The 22,578-nt window shown below is 44.2% G+C and overlaps 1 protein-coding gene across 7 annotated transcripts in view; it reads right to left on the bottom strand.

The window, feature by feature from the left end:
- The window catches only part of LOC139051281 (uncharacterized), a 211,713-nt gene that overhangs the window by 45,500 nt on the left and 143,635 nt on the right, over positions 1–22,578 (bottom strand). For 6 of the 7 annotated variants that reach the window (XM_070528283.1, XM_070528286.1, XM_070528289.1 and 3 more), the window contains 2 exons: positions 8,642–8,728; positions 8,070–8,141 (listed from right to left, as the gene is read on the bottom strand). In XM_070528283.1, the coding sequence (XP_070384384.1) occupies positions 8,070–8,141; positions 8,642–8,728 (159 nt within the window). The remainder of the gene's footprint in view (positions 1–8,069; positions 8,142–8,641; positions 8,729–22,578) is intronic. The other variant, XM_070528284.1, reaches the window with a different exon arrangement.

Genomic DNA, 22,578 nt, shown 5'->3' with positions numbered 1-22,578 from the left:
TGCAGAAACAATGGTTTCATTAGGTTGTGCAGGATGTATAGAAATGACCAATAACAGTATTGAAAGCAACCTAGGTCTTGTGTGGCTCTTTTCCAAGATTAAAAAGAAAGTCCACAAATATTTTAAGAACCCTGTGACACCATGTCTGCACGCCAGAGACTGCAGCACTAGCAAAGTCAATCTTGTCAAATATGGACCTAGCTTTCCATAGCAGGAATGAATGGCCACACCCTTTCCCAATTCCGTTGGCAGCTTTCAGTGGGCATGTTTGGTCCTTATCAAATGTAAATGCGAATTTCTTAACACAAGCTCCGATTTTCACCTATCGCAGATTGTTCACCTACATGCGTGTGTAACACCTACTACTTTGCCCTTACTTGATCTCGTCCTTACATCTGCTCCTGACATGACGTCACTTGTTACTCATGTGCCTGGATTAAGTGACCATGACGTGCTTCATTTTACATTGTCTATTCCATCTACACATGCGCAAAAATGGCTCAAACAAATAATGGACTACAATGGTGGCAATTATGATGCTATTAACATTGAACTTTCCTCCTTTCTTGATAACTTCATTTCAACCTACAATGAGCAGTTCGTCGACGAACTTTGGAATTCTTTTAGAACAAAAGTAGTTGATCTAACTAACAAATTTATTCCTTTAAGAGCTGCTTACGACAACACTAACGCTTCCTGGTACAACAGGTATCTCAAGCGGTTATCGAATAAAAAAAAAGCAGGCTGTTTCGTAGTGCAAAAATATCGCCGAACCCGGAGAGGTGGCTTGTTTACAAAGCTGCTTCTATGCCATATTCAGAGGCACTGAAAATGGCGAAATTTACCTTTTCACATTCAGCGCTTCCATCCTTACTCAAAACTAACCCTAAACGCTTTTGGAATACAATGAAAAACAGCAACAACAACAACGTACCTCTCAATAACAATGGTGAACCAGTTGCGAAGCATCTTTGCACCTCAATCTTTAATGACACCTTTACAAACTTGTTCTGGGAACCAATATTCACTCTTCCTTCATATCCGAGGCAACATCTTACACCAATGGATCCCATCATGCTTCACCCAGCCGGCATTCGTGCTATTATTAACAGAATAAAACGATCATCTTCATGTGGCCGGGATGGCATCAACACTAAATTCTTGCAAAACACTCATGAATACAGCCCTATCATTCTGAATTACATTTCCACCAAATTGCTCAGCGATGGATGCTTACCCAAGGATTTGAAAGTAGCCAAGGTTGTGCCTTCCTAGAAGTCTGGTGACGCACACAACCCAAGTAATTATCGTGTGATATCGCTAACATCTGTTACGTGCAAAAATATTAACACGTCATCTTTACTGACTTAGTTAACTTCTTGGAGTCGATTAACTTCTTTCATCCATCCCAGCATGGCTTTCGTAAACATTTTTCGTGTGAAACACAGCTACTTACATTTACTGATAACCTTCACACATTCCTTGACGCCGGCCTCATCACTGATTGCACAGACTTGGATTTTGTGAAAGCTTTTGATAGTGTAAACAATGAGCTCCTTATACTAAATCTAACAAGGCTAAACGTTGACCCTTTAGTACAACCCTGGATGCGCGACTTTCTTTCTAACTGCACACAATTCATCACGGTGAATGGAACCGATTCTCTAGAGACACCTGTTTTCTCTGGAGTGCCAGAGGGCTGTTTTAGGCCCATTACTATTTTTAACGCGACAGCGTTAAGGAGCTCGTGTCGCAGAAAATCCGGTGTCGTCGGCGTCGGTGTCCGCGGCGTTGGCTGTGAGCGATAAATCCCGGCAGGCACTTTATGAATAAAAAACAACTTGCAAGATGGGCTGGGTGGGAATCGAACCAGGGTCTCCGGAGTGTGAGACGGAGACTCTACCACTCAGCTACGAGTTCCATGCTTCAAAGCGGTGCAAAAGCGCCTCTAGTGAATGCGGTGTTGCCTTAGAAACGAGCCGTAGAAAGTTATACTGCGGTGTATATCGGTAATTATGAACATGTAACTTACAGAAGTTGCAGTTACACGAGTAGGGAAGTGCGTTTCCGCTACATTTCTTCAGCGCTTTCTGCACACGCAGAGCCATCTTGCGGCAAACATAGAAGATCCCCTCCTCTCAATGTACGGTGCTGCCCCGACAGGTGGCGCGTCACGCGCGCATTGGGGTTGTGCGAGGACAGGTGCGAGGCGCGTCGCGTCCCGGACTCCCTCTCCCCTGACGACGTTTCTCCTTGCTCCCACCCGGGTTGCAGAATCAAGCGTCCTTCCATTCTTTAGATCACTATCTCTCTATCTCTCTGCCCGTGCCGATCAAGACGTTTGGCTGGCGTGCGTCGTTTCCCCGGGGCTCCGAGACACAGAGTTCTTTGGTTCGTTCCACTTGCTCAGGCGCACGTTTCGTTGCCGCGCCGAACGCTCCGTTGCTCGACGCTCACCGCGTCCGATGCGGGGCGCCTCGTAAGTGATCGCTGCGCCGTAACCCATTGTCTTACGCCCCTTGGCGGGTCGACGGGAACGCTGTCGCGTTCCACTCTTGAAGGCGAAGCTTAAGCGTCCTCCAATTTTGATTTACATTAATGATTTACCTACTAGCATTGCTTCTTCTGTGTTTTTTTGCTGATGATTGCGTTATCTACCGCACCATTTCTAATTATACTGACACAATAATCCGTCAAACTGACCTAAATAATATTTCTGCTCGGTGCGAAATGTGGAAAATGAAACTCAACATTCTTAAATGTAAATCAATGAGAGTATCACGAAATAACATGCCTTGCCTCAACTACCTTCTTCACAGCACGGCGCTTGAATACATAACTACATATAAATACCTCGGTGCACATATTACTAATGACCTTTCATGGAAGTACCACATCGACCACGTAACATCAAAGGCCAATTGCATGCTTGGTTACCTGAAAAGAAACCTCTCTCACACCTTCATCACTCATGCAACAGTTATATATCACTTATGTCCGATCTAATCTCGAATATGCCTCATCAATCTGGGACCCTGGCCTTGCAACTCTTACCAATAACTAAGAGGCAATGCAGAATCGTTCAGCACGTTTTATCCAAAGTAACTACCATCGAACTTCCAGCGTAACTAACATTAAATCAAAGTTAATCTGCCCCTGCTTGCAAACAGACGGAAACTATCTCGACTTGTCTTGTTTCGCAAGATCTATCATCATAACCATGTTCTTAGGAGCCGACTGATTAAGCCACCTAATTTTGTTTCATCTCGACTTGATCACCACCACAAAGTCCATGTCTCTCACCAAAATGCTGTAACATATTCGCACTCTTTCCTGCCCAAAACCAGCCTTGACTGGAACCATCTTCCCGCCTCATTAGTTAGCATTACCAACTATGACCATTTTCATAAAACTCTTGCCAGGGCAATTTAACGCATTCCATCATTTTTTTTTTCTGTAAACGTTCTCTATGTCCGTTGAAAACTTCATCTTTTACTGTCTTAATTGACTGTAATAGTATTTTCATGCCATAATTATTGTACAAGCCTTGCATGACAGTGTTTCAATTGTCGTTGTTATTAGAAACTACATTCATTCCCATTCTTGAAATTTTCAATTGTGTATGTGCAAATAACTGTATTTATGTTGAAAGATTGACCCCTCCCCTCTATAATGCTTGTATGCCTTGAGGGTACAATAAATAAATGAATAAATAAATAAATACCTTGCTTCAAATGTCCAAAGTTGCACTGCATACTAAATGATGCGGTTTGTACATGTGGTTGCTGCTATCACTGGCACACAGATGCAGCCTTCTTTTCATGTGAAAAAAAAAAGATCACCATGACCTAGATTGCTTTAAACACAGTTATTAGTCCTTTCCTCACATCATTCACAACTTTTGCAATGATACCTTATCGATTATATGCACAGAGAACTTTCTGCAGCAATGAAGAGAAAGCTATTGAGGAAAAGGTGCGCCCAAGTGAGTGCCTCTGAAAAAAAGACCCACACTTTAATCCATGTTAGTTTATGTTGGGGAAGAGGAAACACAAACACCTTAATTACAACAGCACATAAGACAAAATACACCACTGAGTGTTAAAGTTGAATTATTTTGCAGCTTTTCTGCGTCTGGGGCAAACACAAAACCATCGCATGTGGAACCTGCGTCAATACAGTGTCTGTTCCAAGAAACCGAATGCGCTGCCAAGTGCTGTTGGACTACTTGGTGCGGTAATACATGTGCAGTAGCTCCGCCCCCATAGCTTTCCCTTCATTGCCACAGAATGTTGCCTCTGAGTATAGGGAAGGTAATTAAAAGTCAGCTCATTAAACTTAGTTGAATATTTATTTCTTCACAATAAAAAACATTTTGACTAGCATGATGACACCACCATCATTATAGGATAAGTGCAGTCCGCATAAAGCCTTCAGTTGTTTTTTATTTTTGATGACTAAATAGTTGAACAACCAGTATGTATGGTACACAAGACCACCTGAAGAGACACCAAAAAGCAACACTTGGCTCTGGAGATAGCTCATGGTTTCCTGGGGCATTCTTGAATTCCCACCCCTTTCACCTCAGTCTCATGACATTAGGAAGTGAATGCAGCAACAGCCACTAGCTGAACGAGCTGCAATTCTTGCGTGGCCCTGCAAACTTTGTGCCAGCCCACAAAGGACAGCCTTGAGCAAAAAGCATAGAAGCAGAAAAACAAACCCTAAAAAAAATATGAAAACAATAGGGTGGGCCACAGAACGTCTTACTACAGCCACCTAAAGAACAAGAAGAAAGGGGGTTAACCGAGGGGCCCGATTTTTATTAATCATATCATGAGAATCCAACAAACAAAGGCACCAAGGACAACATAGGGGAAGTTACTTGCACTAAATGAATTACAGAAATAAATTAATGGCAATGAAAGTGGATGAAAAAACAACTTGCCGCAGGTGGGGAACGATCCCACGTCTTCACATCGAGCATTGCACACGTAATGTGAAGACGTGGGATCGTTCCCCACCTGCGGCAAGCTGTCTTTTTTATGCACTTTCATTGCCATTAATTTATTTCTTTAATTTAGTTAGTATGAGTAATTTCCCCTAAGTCACCTAAAGAATGAGAGAAAGGGTGAGACCTCGAATTACATGTGCCCGTATTCACATAAAACTGCAGGGCTGTGAAAGCACAAGGGATGCATAAGCAGCCAACAGATTGTTGCAAAAACAATCCAAACCCTCATCACTGCCATATTCCAAAGTGATGCGTTGTTTTACTTTTGCTGGTGGTCATATTCTACAAGTTCTTATTTGGTTTCAATGCAAGACACAATCACATGAATGGACCAACGTTTTCGTTCTTATGTTTCTTTGGAGCAGGCTAGGTGCAATTTACTATTAAAATGCCATTCTGGAGGAGGGTGGCACAGAGAACTGCTCTTGGCGCAAGTGTCGCAGCTGTTCCACCACTGCTCAATGTACTTTGCTCTATCAAAAGCAAACAGTGCAAGATTATAAAAGGCCATGGAGATCACTGACATGCTTGGGATCAAGAAATGCACTGTGTCAAAGGGCTGGACAAACCGATTCACGAAGAGCTTCTTCCTCGTCTACAGCTACAGGTCTGTTCACCAGGACCAGTAAAAGTAAGGCTATGAATGGCATTGCTCTTTATGAACAATGTGTACAGTACTTTGACCAAAAACAAGGCAGGAGTGTCCTTTTTAAAGCAAAGCTTTTTGCCTCTTCCCCTCACTTTGTGAAAGCAGTGTTGTTAGAAAATTTTTTTGAGATAACTGTTCTAAGATACTTCGTATTGTACAAGAAGGCATGGGCCTTACACAAAAAGTATGCAGCACGTAGTGGATGCTGCCAATTGGCAAAAAACTGCTCAATCCTGCATTTGGCAGCAGACTGAAAGCCATGAATTGAACTGATCATTTTTCACATTACTGCAAGGAAGGAGTTATTAAATAATGGCTACTTGTGAGCTACTGCATTCAGCTTGACAGCTATAAACTGCTGTGCAACTTTCACAGCTGGAACCATATTCACTTTTTATTTCGAGTGCGCAAGTTCAATTAATGCACAATAATACTATTTAAATGCACAAGCATTTCTATGCCTACTCAACGAGTAAACCTGTCCGTCCATCACGTAAGACGATCACTTTCAAGTTAGGGACCGCAGCCGCGAGCGAATTCACCTCCGTGCTGCCTTTCACTACATGAATTAAGCGGCGAGAACACAGGCCTGCGTGGCTGCTCCATACGCAGCCGTTGCTGGAGTACGGTTGATCACGGTTTGACGCAGATGGATAAGGCGCTAAAGAGCAATAATGGCTTATAATGATCGGAATGTCGCCAGCCCACCTGGCGCCGCCACCTGCAGTAGTTTGCTTGCATCATCAATTCACCTTGTGCCTCTGTGTGCAGGAGTTCGTGTCGCCGCAGCCCTGTTATTTATGCTGGTCAGATCAAGTTTCAATACATTCCTAATGACACCGCGTGGTTACCTGCTACGGTAGCTTAGCAGCTATGGTGTTGAGCTGCTAAGTACAAGGTTGCAGGATCAAATCCCGGCCACGGCGGCCACTTTTCGATGGCGGCGAAATGACAAAACGCCAGTGTCCCGTGCACTGGGGGCATGTTAAAGATCCCCTGGTAGCCAAAATTAATCCGGAGTCCCCCACTACAGCGTGCCTTATAATCAAATTGTGGTTTTGGCATGTAAAACCCCAGGATTCAATTCAATTCACAGGGCTGCATGGAGATGAGCAAGTGACACAATGCTTACGCATACTTAGAAAACTCCCACAGGCCTTTCTGGGTGAATTATTTTACTCACCTTCCTTGCTCGTGTACATGCCTGCCACCACATACTATTACTAACCATGTAAAATGCAGCACGGCAATGGTTCTCAAGTAAAGGTATCTGGACTTTCTCTAAACTATGTTGGTATTTTTTAGGGCCACAGTACCTTTGTCCCTTCAAGTACTCTGAGCATTATTATGGGATGACAAAGCTGAATGTAGGTTTATATATTGGCTAAACCCTAATACAGATAAATTTTAAGCATTTCTCCTATAAAATGCAAGGGACAACGTCCCAAAGCCACACCCTGGTGAACAGAAACACCATATTGAGTGGCTCTGATTAGGTGTGGCCACTTGAGGCTCTTAATTGTGTAGCCAAAGCTTGAAGCCCAAGCATTTTTGTGTTCCGCCCCCACCAAAATATATCCGCTGTATCCAGTGATCAAGCCTATTACCTCCTGCTCAACAGATGAACATCATAGCCCTTGAGCAACATGTCCACAACCATTCAGCATTTAATAATATATATATATATATATATAAAGCTTTGAATAATTCATTACCACAATCTATATCTACATTAGGTGTTCCAAAACTCCCACATAACCAGCAAGATGAAGTGGCCTGCAATGGCAGAGGCAGTAGTTTAGAACAGTCACCACAACAGAGCCTTGACACTAAAAAGTTTATTGTGACTTATCTTTTACTGCATACTAAACACATCATATCCCTTTCTTTTCCATGACCTTGTTACTGCCTACAGGTAGTCCTCATGTGACGTCACAGGCCCAGCTTCTCGCCATTCAAGTACCCAAACATGGCAGGCACATGATGTCAGTGCACCATATTATCATGCATATATTGTTTCGCTTTTTGAGGCTGAGCTTTATTCCCCAAATTATCACTGTTACCGATTTGTTGCTCAGTGCAAGACACGCCTGTTGTGCTTTTGTGCTGCCACGCTTATTACTGTGTACATAGCTTCTCAACGTGCCATCATACCCCAAGATAGCTGCCCTGATGATGTCAATACAAGCCATCTATGAGCAGCTAACAAAGGACACTTGGCAATTTTACATACGTAAAAAAGCCACGAAGCAAACCTCTGAGCAGTTATTACCTGCCATTGATGAGACATGATGCATTACTAATTTTGTTGATGATCACTATATTCGAAAAAGAACGTTTAGGTGAATTCGCTTCAAAGCAAGCCTGCCATATGGTAATAATTTAGGTGAAGAGGAAGACACTCACCTTTTGGAGCAATGCCTTGACAAAACGAACTGCTTTCTCTGCCATACCTTCATCTGAGGAAGTAAGCAGCCTCTGCCAATAGAGCCACTATCAGTGGTAAGCACTTAACCAAATAAGCAGTAAATCTAGACTATCAGATTATCCTACTAGAAACCTCACAAGGCTTGAACATAGAGCACATACAATGCAAAATCATACCAACATGCAAATTCAAAATTGGCAGTGTTGTAGATTACATGTCCTCCAATCAGAATTTGCTCAGCTCAATGAAAGGTCTCACTTGTTAAGATATTTCTTAAGTTTACCTAAAGTGCTTGGTGGCCTTTTACCTTACTGTTTGTACATGAATTAACTTGAGGTTGACCTCTGTTTGCTGAACTCTCAACCACCACATGTTCTTTCAAGTTGCAGACTACCAGATTACTGCAAAAATATGAATATCATCCCCCTCCCCCTTGTTTTTATGCAGCCTCAATGAAAGTAAACTCATGCATGCTCTGAAAATTTCCACATATAAAGGCAGCCAAAGACTACAAAAAATTTGAGCAAGCGTCAACCGCTTTTTCACTCACCACCAAAGGCTTAAGTGCTACGTGTGAGTTACTAAGATGCACCTCCAGGCCTTCGGGCAATTCAAGTAGCTCCATCCACTCGCAGAACTGCGAAGCAATGGCATTTGAGCATGCAATGTTAAAAAGCATGTTACTGTCACATGGACCAGCAATGCAATTAGCTGAAAATAAAATGCAATCATTGTGATGTCAAACAGCTGGCAAAGTATGTCACTACTTGTATATGTAACGAGACACTTGCCCATGAACAGTTCAGTTTTGTGCAGATATGGTAGCTTGCAACACGGCTGTCTAGGCCATCAAGAAGTCCAATGGACTATAGAAATGATTACATGTGGTTCCATCTTTGGACATGCAGCCTGGTATGCATGGTTGAAGTTAGCATTCAAAAGCAAACACTATCTAGAGGCAACAACATGTTTGGCCATATTATCCACCTCTATTCACGGCCGAATTAATGGTACTTTTTCAATCAAACACCACAGACAAGTGGCAATGTTCTGCCTGTCAAATACAGTGTTACTTTTGTAAACATGCTACCATAAAGTGCCCAGCCTGTGTAAGTTCTTTGGACGAAATAATAATGTTTCATTTAGGTAGTGTTTGGTGGAATTAACACAAAAATAGCAACATCAAATGGCCCCATAAGCATTAAATTAAAAGCAAATACAAGACTCACTTGGAGAGTTAAGAAAAAGTAGTGCCCAGAAAATGAACAAGATGTACTCTAGGAAGTGAAGAAACAGTGGGAAAACAGCCAAGGAAGGACAACACATGAGTACTGTGTCAACATGAACAACATAGCCTTCAAACACTTTTGCAAAATACACTTATGTAAATAATAAACTTAATATAGCGTGATAGCCGAGAGGCCGCAGAAGACTGTCTTAGCATGGTTATGCTGGCAGATTCTGCCTTCTTGATGGCAAAAAGATACAGGCATGTGTGACCAGTGGGGCATCATGTGCCTTTGCCATACAGATGAGGTGCCATGTTACATGGGAGGCAAGCACGTAAAGCAGGAATTTAAAAAAAACCCGCCAACTATGACAATGAGAACAAAAGCTATCTCCTGCTCGAAAATTCCTTACTGTGTAGCTATGTAGGTATCTGACAGACTGGCCGTTTCCTGTACGAATGAGTGTGGCAGCATGTCCATTCCCTCAAGTTTAGAACAGGAAGCAACATGATTTGATATTGCAACTAAGTGAAACCTCGATAAAACAAAGCCGGTAAAATCGGCAGTTTGCTTCGTTATAATAAAATTTAGTTGTATTGAAATTCTGCCTTTTACGCAAATAAGTACCCTTGTCAATCGATTTTTCTTACACGGAAAGGGCCCGCAGAATTTTCCGAATTATCGGGCAATCGATAAAAGCAAATTTGAATGAAAAAACAATTCATTTGGTAAATTTGGGAGTCGGCAACCAATGATACTGTTTCATACCACATACGTCAATGATATCTTCACATCGGCTGTACGAATTAAACTAAGTCAGCCACGCTTTCATGTACACTCTGCACCTGTGGCTGATAGCCTCGCCCGCACTGGGACGATGCTATCAGGAAAAGCACCAGCAGCAAGGGGCGAATGCTTCATCTGCTTCTCGCTCCAAGGATCCCCAAAGCTCGAGATTACACAATCTCCAATACCAAACATGTGGGAGGACTGCTTACATGCTGCCCTGCGGTCTCGACATGCTTCTTTGCACATGCAGTAGATTAACTCTAAAGCAGAGTGCGTGGCTACGTATGCACTCAGCCATGCTTACAGCCATGCGCAGCCACAACCAAGACGCGTGCCAACTTACTCCCCACTCCACCCCGCCACCGTCGCGTGCGTTTGATCGCGAGCTCACTCCCCTCCCCCTATTTCCCTCTGCTCGTGAAGCAAAGCATCACTCATGAAGCCAGCATCTTTCTTGTCTCACCCTCGCACACTTTCACTCGCACGTAGAGCACACAGTGCTCAGGAGGATCTTATCGCACCTGGACTTTATACGGAACATGATGCGGCTCCACATCGGCAGTCACTTGTCGTGCGATTTGAGAGGGACGTTTGCAAGCAGCCACTGGTAATTCAATTATTTGACCATCTGCGTCAGCGGAAGTTTACATTTATTATTGTCTCGGCATTCCTTTGCGGCAGCAGTGAAATTTCGTTATATTTAAGTCGCATACAAACACACTTCATTATTTTGAGGTTCTAAATACATGGTGTTCTATGGACGAGAGGTTATGAAAAGTTAAATACAGTATTCGTTATATCGAGAATTTCGTTATATTGAAATTCGTTATATCGAGCTTTATTGAATATAGTTACCACACGATGCGAAAAACATACCTGCCAATGCCAAAATCTTATGTATACTAGGATCACAGTCAAATATTAGTAAAATTAGGTTAAATATACAAAAGGTCAAATTATTGTACAAAATATTGAACTCTCTAGTCAAAACTGTCTCAACCAAAAACAAACCTTATATAAGCACACATTGCAGAGATGGTCAGTGAACGCAAAGATGAGTCAAGTTCCACAACAGGCATCACAAACAGGGTTGTGCGAACAATCCTGTTGGGAAACATCACAATAATTGGAAAGTCTTACATCACTGCCAGTATCATTGCTACTATACACCCCCATAGAAAACAGTACAGTTTGGAGAAATCTGACAACATCGCTTCTAACTTGGTCAACCATTGCTTTCACAAATGTGGCAGTCTTAGTGTGGTCACATGCATAGTTCTGTGTTTCTTTGGATCCAGGAGACATCTCTGGAGCAGATCGCCAGCTTGGTTATAAGGAACGCTGTGAAGAGGCACTCAGCCTTATGATGATGATGTGTTTTCTTGTGGCGCAAGGGCCAGGTTTGGCCAAAGAGCGCCATGACAAGTGGTAATGTTGACGATGCTTTATGGAAGACGAGACTTGGCTGTAAGGTGGCCTAAAAATAGTCGCTGTAAAGTGCGTAAAATATACGTGCTATAAAATTATGACGATGATTAATGACGAATACTATGAACATTAAAATCCATCGTAGGAGAATGATGCAAAATAGAAAATATATAAGATAGTAAAATTACTTGGAGCACTGCTGCCTCGCCAGAGCCCTTGAAACACAAGGGCCTAGAGGCACGTGCTATACTAAAGAGCTATTGCAGCGGCATCCTCTGAAGAGAGGACCCGCTACGAACATGTCGGGCTAAAAACATGCAAGACAACATCTCTCAGAAAACTTAGGACTGCGTTGGTGTCAAATAAAGGTTCTGGGCCGAGTAGCATTACGGGATGTCGGGGGATGTGCCGCCGGTATGCTAGGGAAAAATGTTTTCTTCTTTCAGATTCGGCTGCCCGACACTCCAGGAGGACGTGGAGGACGGTCAGCCTCTCCCCGCATCTACCACAGGTTGGAGGATCATTTCCAGTGAGTAAAAAGTTATGCATGCCAAACGTGTGTCCTATTCTGAGGCGACAGAATAGGACATCTGTTCGCCGTGATTTTGTTACAGAGGGCCAAGAACCTAACTGTGGCTTTATTACGTGCAGTTTATTATTTACTTCTGCGTCCCACATACGTTGCCAGTGGTTTCGCAGTTTTCTTCTTAAAAAAGGCTTCAGGTCTGTGACAGGGACCGAAGCAGTAGGACTAACTGCACGCAATGAAATGGATGTGGCCATCTGGTCCGCTAGTACGTTTCCGTCAATGCCCCTATGTCCAGGCACCCAGCATATAATCACATGTTGGTTAGATATATATGTTTTATACAGTACGGAGTAGAGTTCATTAATTACTGGATTTTTGTGACTACAGAAAGTCATCAAGGCCTTCACAACACTAAGGGAGTCCGTATATATAACTGATTTCTGGAGTTTTGATTTATTTATATGCTTTGCGACCGACAGCAGTGCGTAAGCCTCAGCCGTAAAGATACTAGTTTCTGGATGCAGTACATCGGTTTCTGAGAAGGCTGAACCGACGGCTGCATAGGACACCCCGTCGTGTGACTTCGATGCATCTGTATAGAACTCCGTGCAGGAGTATTTGTGCTGGAGTACCCTGAAATGCATTTGAATTTCAATCTCTGGAGCGTGTTTTGTAACTTGCATGAAGGATATATCGCATTGTATCAGCTGCCACTCCCAAGGAGGTAGCAGCTTGACTGGATGCATTGGGCGAAGCTCGAGGATTGGGACACGCAATTCGTCACTAAGCTCCCTCACACGCAGCGAGAAAGGCTGTCTTACGGAGGGACGATTATGAAAGAGTGTAGCATATGTCGTATATCATTAATGGTATTAAAACACGGATGCTGAGGATAAGAGTGGACTTTCAAAAAATATGTTTGGCTGATGTATGTTCTCTGCAGATGAAGTGACCACTCATTTGATTCTGCATATAAGCTTTCAATAGGACTTGTTCTGAAAGCTCCAGTGGCCAGTCGGATTCCTAGATGGTGGACCAGGGATCTAGCATCTTTAGCGCGCTCGGGGCTGCAGAATGATAGATCACGGCACCGTAGTCCAAGCGTGATCGAATGAGGCTCTTGTAAAGATTCATTAAACATTTCCTGTCGCTGCCCCATGTCGTGTGGGATAACAATTTAAGTAAGTTCATTGTTTTTAAGCATTTGACCTTGAGGTACTCTATGTGGGAAATAAAAGTTAATTTAAAATCAAGTATGATGCCTAAGAACTTGTGTTCTTTGTTCACAGGAATTCGCTGACCATACATTTCGACCACAGGATGGTAAGAACTCGAATTAGCCTAGACCTGAGAAGGGAACGGAAGAAACTGGTACATAAGAAGCCGATCAATGAGTTAGCGGTAAGAGGGAAAATAGAGCAATTCCAGATCAAGCTACAGAACAAGTATTCGGCTTTAACTCCGGAAGAGGACTTTAGTGTTGAAGCAATGAACGACAATCTTGTGGACATCATTAAGGAGTGTGCAATGGAAGTCGGTGGTAACTCCGTTAGGCAGGATACCAGTAAACTATCGCAGGAGACGAAAGACCTGATCAAGAAACGCCAATGTATGAAAGCCTCTAACCCTACAGCTAGAATAGAACTGGCAGAACTTTCGAAGTTAATCAACAAGCGTAAGACAGCTGACATAAGGAAGTATAATATGGATAGAATTGAACATGCTCTCAGGAACGGAGGAAGTTTAAAAACAGTGAAGAAGAAACTAGGAATTGGCAAGAATCAGATGTATGCGTTAACAATAGGCAGTTTACAATAGGCAGCGAGGCGCTGGAAGTCGTAAAGGAATACATCTACTTAGGGCAGGTAGTGACTGCGGATCCGGATCATGAGACAGAAATAATCAGAAGAATAAGAATGGGCTGGGGTGCGTTTGGCAGGCATTCTCAGATAATGAACAGCAGGTTGCCATTATCCCTCAAGAGAAAAGTGTATAATAGCTGTGTCTTACCAGTACTCACCTACGGGGCAGAAACCTGGAGGCTTACGAAAAGGGTTCTACACAAATTGAGGACGACGGAACGAGCTATGGAAAGAAGAATGATAGGTGTAACGTTAAGGGATAAGAAAAGAGCAGATTGGGTGAGGGAACAAACGCGAGTTAATGACATCTTAGTTGAAATCAAGAAAAAGAAATGGGCCTGGGCAGGACATGTAATGAGGAGGGAAGATAACCGATGGTCATTAAGGGTTACGGACTGGATTCCAAGGGAAGGGAAGCGTAGCAGGGGGCGGCAGAAAGTTAGGTGGGCGGATGAGATTAAGAAGTTTGCAGGGACGACATGGCCACAATTAGTACATGACCGGGGTTGTTGGAGAAATATGGGAGAGGCCTTTGCCCCGCAGTGGGCGTAACCAGGCTGATGATGATGATGATGACATTTCGATACTGGGTTCTGCAATGAGCCCTCTCTTTCTTGTGAAAAGCACACAAGAACTTTTGTTGGGGCTAACTTTAAATCCGTTTTCTTCTGCCCATTTGGACACTTTGTTCAAGCCCTGTTGAACTTGCCTCTCACATACAGTAAGGTTGGAGGATTTGAAACCTATCTGTATGTCGTCTACGTAAACAGAATAAAAAATGGTTGGTGGTAATGAAGCACGAAGGGTGTTCATTTTCACAATGAAGAGCATGCAGCTAAGTACACCTCCTTGAGGTACACCAGTTTCCTGTATAAAAGGTCGCGACAATACATTGCCGACTTTCACGCGGAATGTACAGTTGGACATATAGCTTTCTATTAGGACGAGCATATTGCCACGGATGCCAATTCCCGACAAGTCTCTCAAGATTCCATAGCACCAGGTAGTGTCGTACGCCTTCTCCATATCGAGAAATACGGATAGGAAATATTGTTTATGTAGAAAGGCGTCGCGAATGTTTCCCTCAATGCGCACAAGGTGATCGGTTGTGGACCGCCCTTCTCTGAAGCCACACTGAAAGGGATCGAGGATGTTGTTAAGTTCAAGGAAATGCACAAGTCTGTGGTTAACCATTTTTTCAAAAAGCTTACAAAGACAATTTGTAAGAGCTATCGGACGGTAACTTGCCGCCAAGGAAGGGTCTTTACCCTGCTTAAGAACAGGGACCACAATCGCTTCTTTCCATGTGGATGGAAGGTATCCCGTAGCCCAAATAGCGTTGAAAAGCGTGAGTAGTGTAAGTTTGGTGTCAATGTGTAAGTTTCTGATCATTTCGTACATGACTCCATCAGGTCCCGGTGCAGAGCTTTTGCATGTGGTCAAGGCAGCTCTCAACTCAGCAATACTGAACGGCCAGTTATAAGGTTCATTCTGTCTGGATTTTCGTATTATTGGCTTACATTCTTCTATTTGTTTGTATTTTAAAAAGGATTGCGAATAATGGTTTGAACTCGACACTCTCTCAAAATGTTCTCCAAGTGAGTCTGCCTGATCTTTCAGTGTTTCACCTTGTGTGTTCACCAAAGGAAGTGAATATGTTTGTCGCCCTTTTATCCTATTAACCCTGTTCCAGACTTTGGCCTCATCTGTGTAGGAGTTGATACCAGATAAAAACTTCTGCCAACTCTCTCTTCTGGCCTGTCGGCGGGTTCGCCTGCCTTGGGATTTTACTTTTTCAAAATTGATAAGATTCTCTGCAGTGGGGGAGGCGCGTAGCAACCCTCACGCTTTGTTTTGTTTCTTACGAGCGATCCCACAATCGTCGTTCCACCACGGGACACGCCGTTTGCATGACAATCCATTTACTTGTGATATACATTTAGTTGCGGCATCTAATATGAAGGCTGTAAAATATTCCACGGCAGCATCAATTCCTTACGAGGACATCTCATCCCATGATATACAAGTTAAGTTTCGGAATTTCTCCCAGTCTGCTGTCTCAATCTTCCACCTAGGAGCCTGTGGTGGATATTCGTCTTCTTTAAGTGTTGCTAATAGTATAGGGAAATGGTCGCTTCTGTAAGGATTATTCGTAACTTTCCATTCGAGTTCAGGCAGCATGGACGGGGAGACTATGCTCAGATCAATTGAAGAAAAGGTATTGTTTGCAAGACAGTAATATGTGGGTTTCTTCTTATTCAGAAGGCATGCACCAGAAGAAAAAAGGAACTGTTCGACAAGACGACCTCGCGCATCTATACGAGAGTCGCCCTACAGGGAGCTGTGCGCATTGAAATCGCCAAGAAGGACATAAGGTTCTGGCAATTGATCTATAAAAGATTGGAATTCATGTTTCGTTAATTTGTAGTGTGGGGGTACGTAAAGGGAGCAAATGGTGACAAGTTTATTTAAAAGAACAGCTCGAACCGCCACTGCTTCAAGAGGCATATGTAGCTGTAAACGCTGACAGGAGATACTTTTATGAATAAAAATGGCAACACCGCCTGATGATACGACAGCATCATCGCGATCTTTGCGGAACTTGACATACGGTCAGAGAAAGTTTGTGTGTCGTGGTTTTAAGTGTGTTTCCTGTAGACGCAGCACTTTTGGATTGTGTTTTTGGATAAGCTCTTGCACGTCATCCAGGTTCCTAAGGAGACCTCTGACATTCCATTGAATTATTTGTGTAGTCATATTGGAAGTAAATAAGTGCTGTGTGTATGGAAAGGGAGCTGATGCCTTAGGTTACAGAGCTCTTTCGAGGCCCTGTAACGGGGGTTCTGCCCTTTCTGGAGCGTTCGACGGAGCCTCGCCGCTCCTTAGGCGTTTGGTGCGCCTTGAGGACAGGTGTAGTGTCCATTGCCTCTTGTGAGGCGCCGGACACGTGCTCTTGCGAGCGAGAAGTTACAAGGGAGAGTCCTGCCTTGGAGGGCAAGACCCCTGCGCCCACCAGCCCGGAGCTTGATGGGGCACCCTGCGGGATTTGGCTTCGCCGGCTGTTGCCAGCGCTGGAAGGGGCCGGGGCAGTTGGGGCAGCCTTGGCTGCACCCACCTTTGGGGTCGATGGTCCCCCTTGCTGTGTTGACGGAGCAGCGCTAGCTGCAACCGCCGCGGGGGCAGATGGCGTAACTGCCGACTCACTGCCTGTGGGTCGGACAGCCGCCGGAGGCCGTTGTGATGCTGCCCCCTTACGCGCCACATCGGCAAAGCTGCTCTTAGATAGGTATGACACCCGCCTACGTGCCTCTTTGAAAGATACGTTTTCTTTGGCTTTGATTGTCACAATCTCCTTTTCTTTTTTCCATGACGGGCAGGACCGCGAGTATGCGGCATGCTCGCCATCACAGTTGACACAATGTGGAGTGTTCTGGCATGTTTCGGAGGAATGTTCAGTGTCACTACACTTGGCACATGTCAGCCGGCCTCGACAGTTCTGTGAACTGTGGCCGAACCTTTGGCACTTAAAGCATCTGAGAGGATTGGGCACGTATGGCCTAACACGAAGTACTCGGGGAGGACACACGAAGCCTCCATGGACTCGGGGAGGACACTTGAGCCGAAAGTGAGTATCAGGTGTTTTGTTTGGATTTCTTTTCCATTTCGCCTCATCTTAATTCTTTTGACATTTATAACATTCTGTTCGCTGAAGCCCTCCAAGAGCTCATCCTCAGTGAGCTCCAGCAAATCATCGTCCGAGACAACGCTGCGTGAGGTATTCATCGTGCGGTGCGGGGTTACTACTACTTGGGTCTCCCCAAATGATACTAGCTGAGGCAGTTTCTCAAATTGCTTTTGATCGCGGAGCTCCAAGAGGAGATCACCGCTAGCCATCCTCGACACCTTATATCCTGGACCAAAAACTTCGGTAAGAGACTTAGATACAAGGAACGGGGAGATTGTTCGCACTTGCTTAGCTGGTTTTTCTGCGTGAATCACATGAAAACAAGGAAAATTGTGGACTTGGCGTCCGAAAAACTGAAAGATCTCTTCGGTGCGCCCTCGCTTCTGAGGGCGATCAGGGAGTTTAGGAAAAGTGTTTTCCATAAGTACAGTTGGGTTTTCGGCCGCGATGCCGACCACCCACCATGGAGGCCAACAGGGGGACGTGACAGGAGTTCCTGCTAGAGAAACCCTGCCAACGCCAGCCGTACATCGCTGCTATAGCCAAATACAGCATAACCAAGGCTGGCTAGCTACACAAGGTTAACCCTTGCCGCCGTGAAACTAGGAAGTGAGGAGAAATGATGAGAAGACAGGAAAGATGAGAAAGGCGAGAGAGAAAGACAAAGATTGGAGAGGAGGACAGGAAAAGGCGACTGCCGATTTACCCCGGGTGGGTCAGCACCGGGGTGCCGTCTACGTGAAGCAGAGGCCAAAGAGGTGTGTTGCCTCCGCCGAGGGGCCTTGAAGGTCCGAACACCCGGCATCGGCTCAATCCCCAGGATCCCCCTTTCCCCGGACACGGCTAAGCCGCGCACGGCTACACGCGGGAGGGTCTAACCCTCGTGTGCTCGGGTACGTGGTGTCGCAACACACCAAACGCGTGGGGGGGCACTCAGCCTTAGTTGCAGGATGATCTGCCTCTAAGGAAGAAGAAAAAAAAAAAAAACTTTTCATAACTCTTGAGAACTTTGGTACCGTCCTTGTGTTTCCTCATATCCAGGTGAAACAAGATATACTGCCAACCAGCAAGAGAAATTGAATGTCGCAATGACACAATGAAAATTACATACTCTTTCTCCTTGCACAACTTCTGAATGCCTGGGGAATTTCTAGATAACTTGAAGTGAACACTTGAAAGTACTTCTTTTCCAATATCATGCAAAGTTCTGCGAGTGTATCCCACCACAAATACATGTGATGCACCTCGAAGACGAAGAAGTACAGCACAAAACTATTGAAACGCACACATGCCACCGAGCATGAGTGGGCCTCTTCAAATTATCTGTCCCTAACAGTCCCGGACTGACTGAGGCGGTGTTTTCAGCCAATGAGCATTGTATATACAGTGTGTCCGAAAGTCCTGGACAGTCAGGGACAACAAATCAAAGAGGTGCACTGACACACGGAGCACTGTCTGTGCCGATATAGTGTAGCAGAATATTCTAGTACACTATACTGCTGATATTGTTACATTGCAGAAGTCACATATAACAATGTATTTACAATATTTACAAGAGAGACGATGATGCATAAACAAGATGGCTGCCGACACTGATTCCACCTACACACGTCAAATCATCTTCTGATTGGCGCCACTATTGGTTGCGCCGTAACATAACCCCCGCCTCTAAGCGCCAACTATAAGGGAGGTGAACACACGGCAAAGTAAGGCTTGAGCCAGGACACATGCACGACATCCGTGGGGACACAAGAGTCCAACAAAGCGTCAGACAAAGAAGCTCTAAAGATCAGGCATTTTACAATAGAACTGTACAGGTTTCCAAGTATGAAAAAGGCAAATACACAAGGCAAAGTAAAAACAGGACGAGACAGGCAAGCGTACCTGCCAATGTGTGAAATTTAGCATTCATAATATCCTCACAGACACAAAACTTGAAGGGAAGAGGGGAAAAATAGCAGGCACTTTCTTCCTTAAGTTTGCCCTGAGCATACACTTTCGGGGGGCGGGGCACATATACACTTTATTACGGATAATTTACTGCTAGAAGCAGCAAACTTGAAACGGCACAAACTGACAAGTAGCACTCTGCTTTTAGATTACTGTGACGTTTTTAGTGACTTTCTTGTTGTCCCATTTTGCCTGTTTCAGGAAGTTGCATGAATAAACTTGCTTGAAGCAGGTATCCCTCAGGTGCCCTTGCACAATCAGACTTCCAATGCTATCATGATTTAAAGTGCAATATATCCGAGGGAACCTATGCGCTTCTTACGAGTTGTGAATGCTAAAGCAATAATGTTGAATTATAAGCCGCTGAGAGGTATTTCGGGTCATGAACTCCTCGCGGGCAAGCGAGTGCGTTGAGAAGATTGGCCAACGTCGTCTAGATAGCACAAGGCCGGTGCACTTCAATCCGTGGCATCATGCAACCTTGCCGGACTGCCACAGAATCTAATGAGGACACTCTCGAGTAAGTCACGGTGATTTTGATGTCACCCTATCATCATGCCGAGCAGGGCAAAAAAATTTTCAGTCCAACTAGCATGACTTCAAAAAGCAGAGTGCACAGGCCTGCTATCTAGGAGGTGCTGGTTTAGCCCAGTGGGTAAAACACACGGCTTCTGAGCGTGGGGTCGTAGGTTCGAAACTCACTACTGCCAACATTTTTTCCTTTCAAATTTATTGTTTTTTATACATTAATTCTTTTAAAGCAATTACTGAGGCAAAGTTACAATGCAGGTGAGAGCTTGCATGGACAAAGGAACTTACAGATAACACAGGCATCCAAGAGCAAGGGTGACATGGCATTGCGCTGACGCCCTCTCCCCTAACGCAATGCCTGGCACACCAGCGTAGCAGCAGGTTTTTCCTTTCACCTGCTCTGCTCGACTGAGGTGTGTATGTGATGTGATGTCATAGCCAAGGGGAATTTAGGTGCCGATTTGCTGCCACAGACGCCGGCTTTTTCACTCAGTCAACTATTTGATGCTTTCACATCAAACAGGATGGGGACAAGAAAAAGTAGAGACAGGTGCAGCAACAAATGATTGATTTGCTGCTGTACCATCCCTACTTTTCGTTGTGCCCATGTTTTATTGTGCAGTGACTCCCCAGTGCTGCCCCATATGTCAGTACTGGTAAAATGCACTGATTGTACACCTTCCTTTTCAAAGATAATGGTAAGCATCCAGTCAGGAGCTGACAATGTCTGCCGTATGCGATCCAACCCATTTTTATTCTTCTATGGATTTCCTTCTTAAGATCAGGGTTCCCTCGGATTAACTGACCTAGGTCAACGTACTGCTTCACAGACTCTAGAGGCTGAGTGGCGATCTTGAACTCTTGTTCCCTTGCCTGGCTATTCATCATTATCTTTGTCTTCTGCATATTATTCAACCCTACTCTTACACTCTCTCTGTTAAGGTTCTCAGTCATTTGTTGTAACTTGTCTGCATTGTTGCTGAATAGAACAATGTCATCGGCAAACTGAAGGTTGCCGAGATTTCTGCCGTCGATCCTTACTCCTTCCCAGTTTTAATAGCTTGAATACTTCTTCCAAGCACGCAGTAAATAGCATTGGAGAGATTGTGTCTCCCTGTCTGACCCCATTCTTTATAGGTATCTTTCAGCTTTTCTTGTGTAGAATTAAGGTAGCTGTGGAATCTCTAAATATTTTACAGGATATTTATGTAAGCAGTCTGTACTCCTTGATTATGTAATGACTCTATGACTGCTGGTATCTCTACTGAATCAAATGCCTTGTCGTAATCTATGAAAGCCATATAAAGAGGCTGATTGTACTCTGCGGATTTCTCAATTACCTGACTGATGACATGGATGTGATTTATTGTAGAGTATCCCTTCCTGAAGCCAGCCTGTTCTCTTGGTTAACTAAAGTCCAGTGTTGCGCTTATTCTATTGGAGATTATTTTGGTAAATATTTTACATAATACTGGGAGTAAGCTAATGGGCCTATAACTTTTCAATTCTTTAATGTCTCCCCTTTTGTCGATTAGGTTGGCCACAGACCAGTGGTGCACATAGAAAGCACCACGATGCGGGAGGTTTTCGGCATCGCAGTAGCCCCCTACTTTCAAGTGAAGTGATGATGTGCTTGGAACGGACGACATCACCAAGGATGGGATGAGATGGAGGTGAAGGTCAGTGAGACCGCAGAGCCTGCAGACTAGCCAAAATTCTGACCAGGCAGGCAATAGTGCCATTCGTCACTCAGCAGCTGTACCGTGCAGCGCGCCCCAATTTCGCCGTTAAGAATGTCGTGAACCTCCTTGCCATAGCATTGGCTGCAGCTGCCCATTCCGTTGAAGTAGGTAGAAGAAAATTAGCGACTTCATTCAGTAACTATCTCTTGAATTCATGATAAAGATTTTATTTTGCCGAACGTGCTTATAGCTTGCAGTGCGCCAATTTTACAACAAAGTTACCTGTAAAAGAAGGATTTGTAGGTCCTAAGCGCTTCGTTATTAAAGGCGTTTGACTGTACTTCATTTTTTTCTAAGGGTATAGTGAGAAACCGACAATACTTTTTCGCAAACAAAATTTATTTTTTATAAAACTTGCCAAAACATTCGTAAAAGCATACAACGAGCCTGAATTCATTAACTTTATACAAATGTCGAAAGGGTTGGCAGATGTAGACAAGCCACACTTCATGTCTTCTTTTTTCTCTCTGTCTAGCAACCACTCAGTCTTACAAACTCACCCAAAATTTTGTGATCTTATGGAACTGTACAATTCAAGCATAGCCTCCCCAACATCTCAGGAGTAGCAGCAGGAGCATGTACTATCATGAGCAATATGAGTGGGAACAAGCGAACGCGTGGCAAATACCTTCGAAACTGAGTTAGAGCGATAAGCGGATGGCATTGTCAAAAACGGAAGGGGAAGGGGGGCGCCCTTCCGCTAACTGTTGGCACTCCCACCGCGCCTGCGTTTGTCGCTGGC

Source organism: Dermacentor albipictus, unplaced genomic scaffold (assembly GCF_038994185.2).
Source record: "Dermacentor albipictus isolate Rhodes 1998 colony unplaced genomic scaffold, USDA_Dalb.pri_finalv2 scaffold_11, whole genome shotgun sequence".
Classification (NCBI taxonomy): domain Eukaryota; kingdom Metazoa; phylum Arthropoda; class Arachnida; order Ixodida; family Ixodidae; genus Dermacentor; species Dermacentor albipictus.
This window is presented reverse-complemented; position numbering and strand designations above follow the sequence as displayed.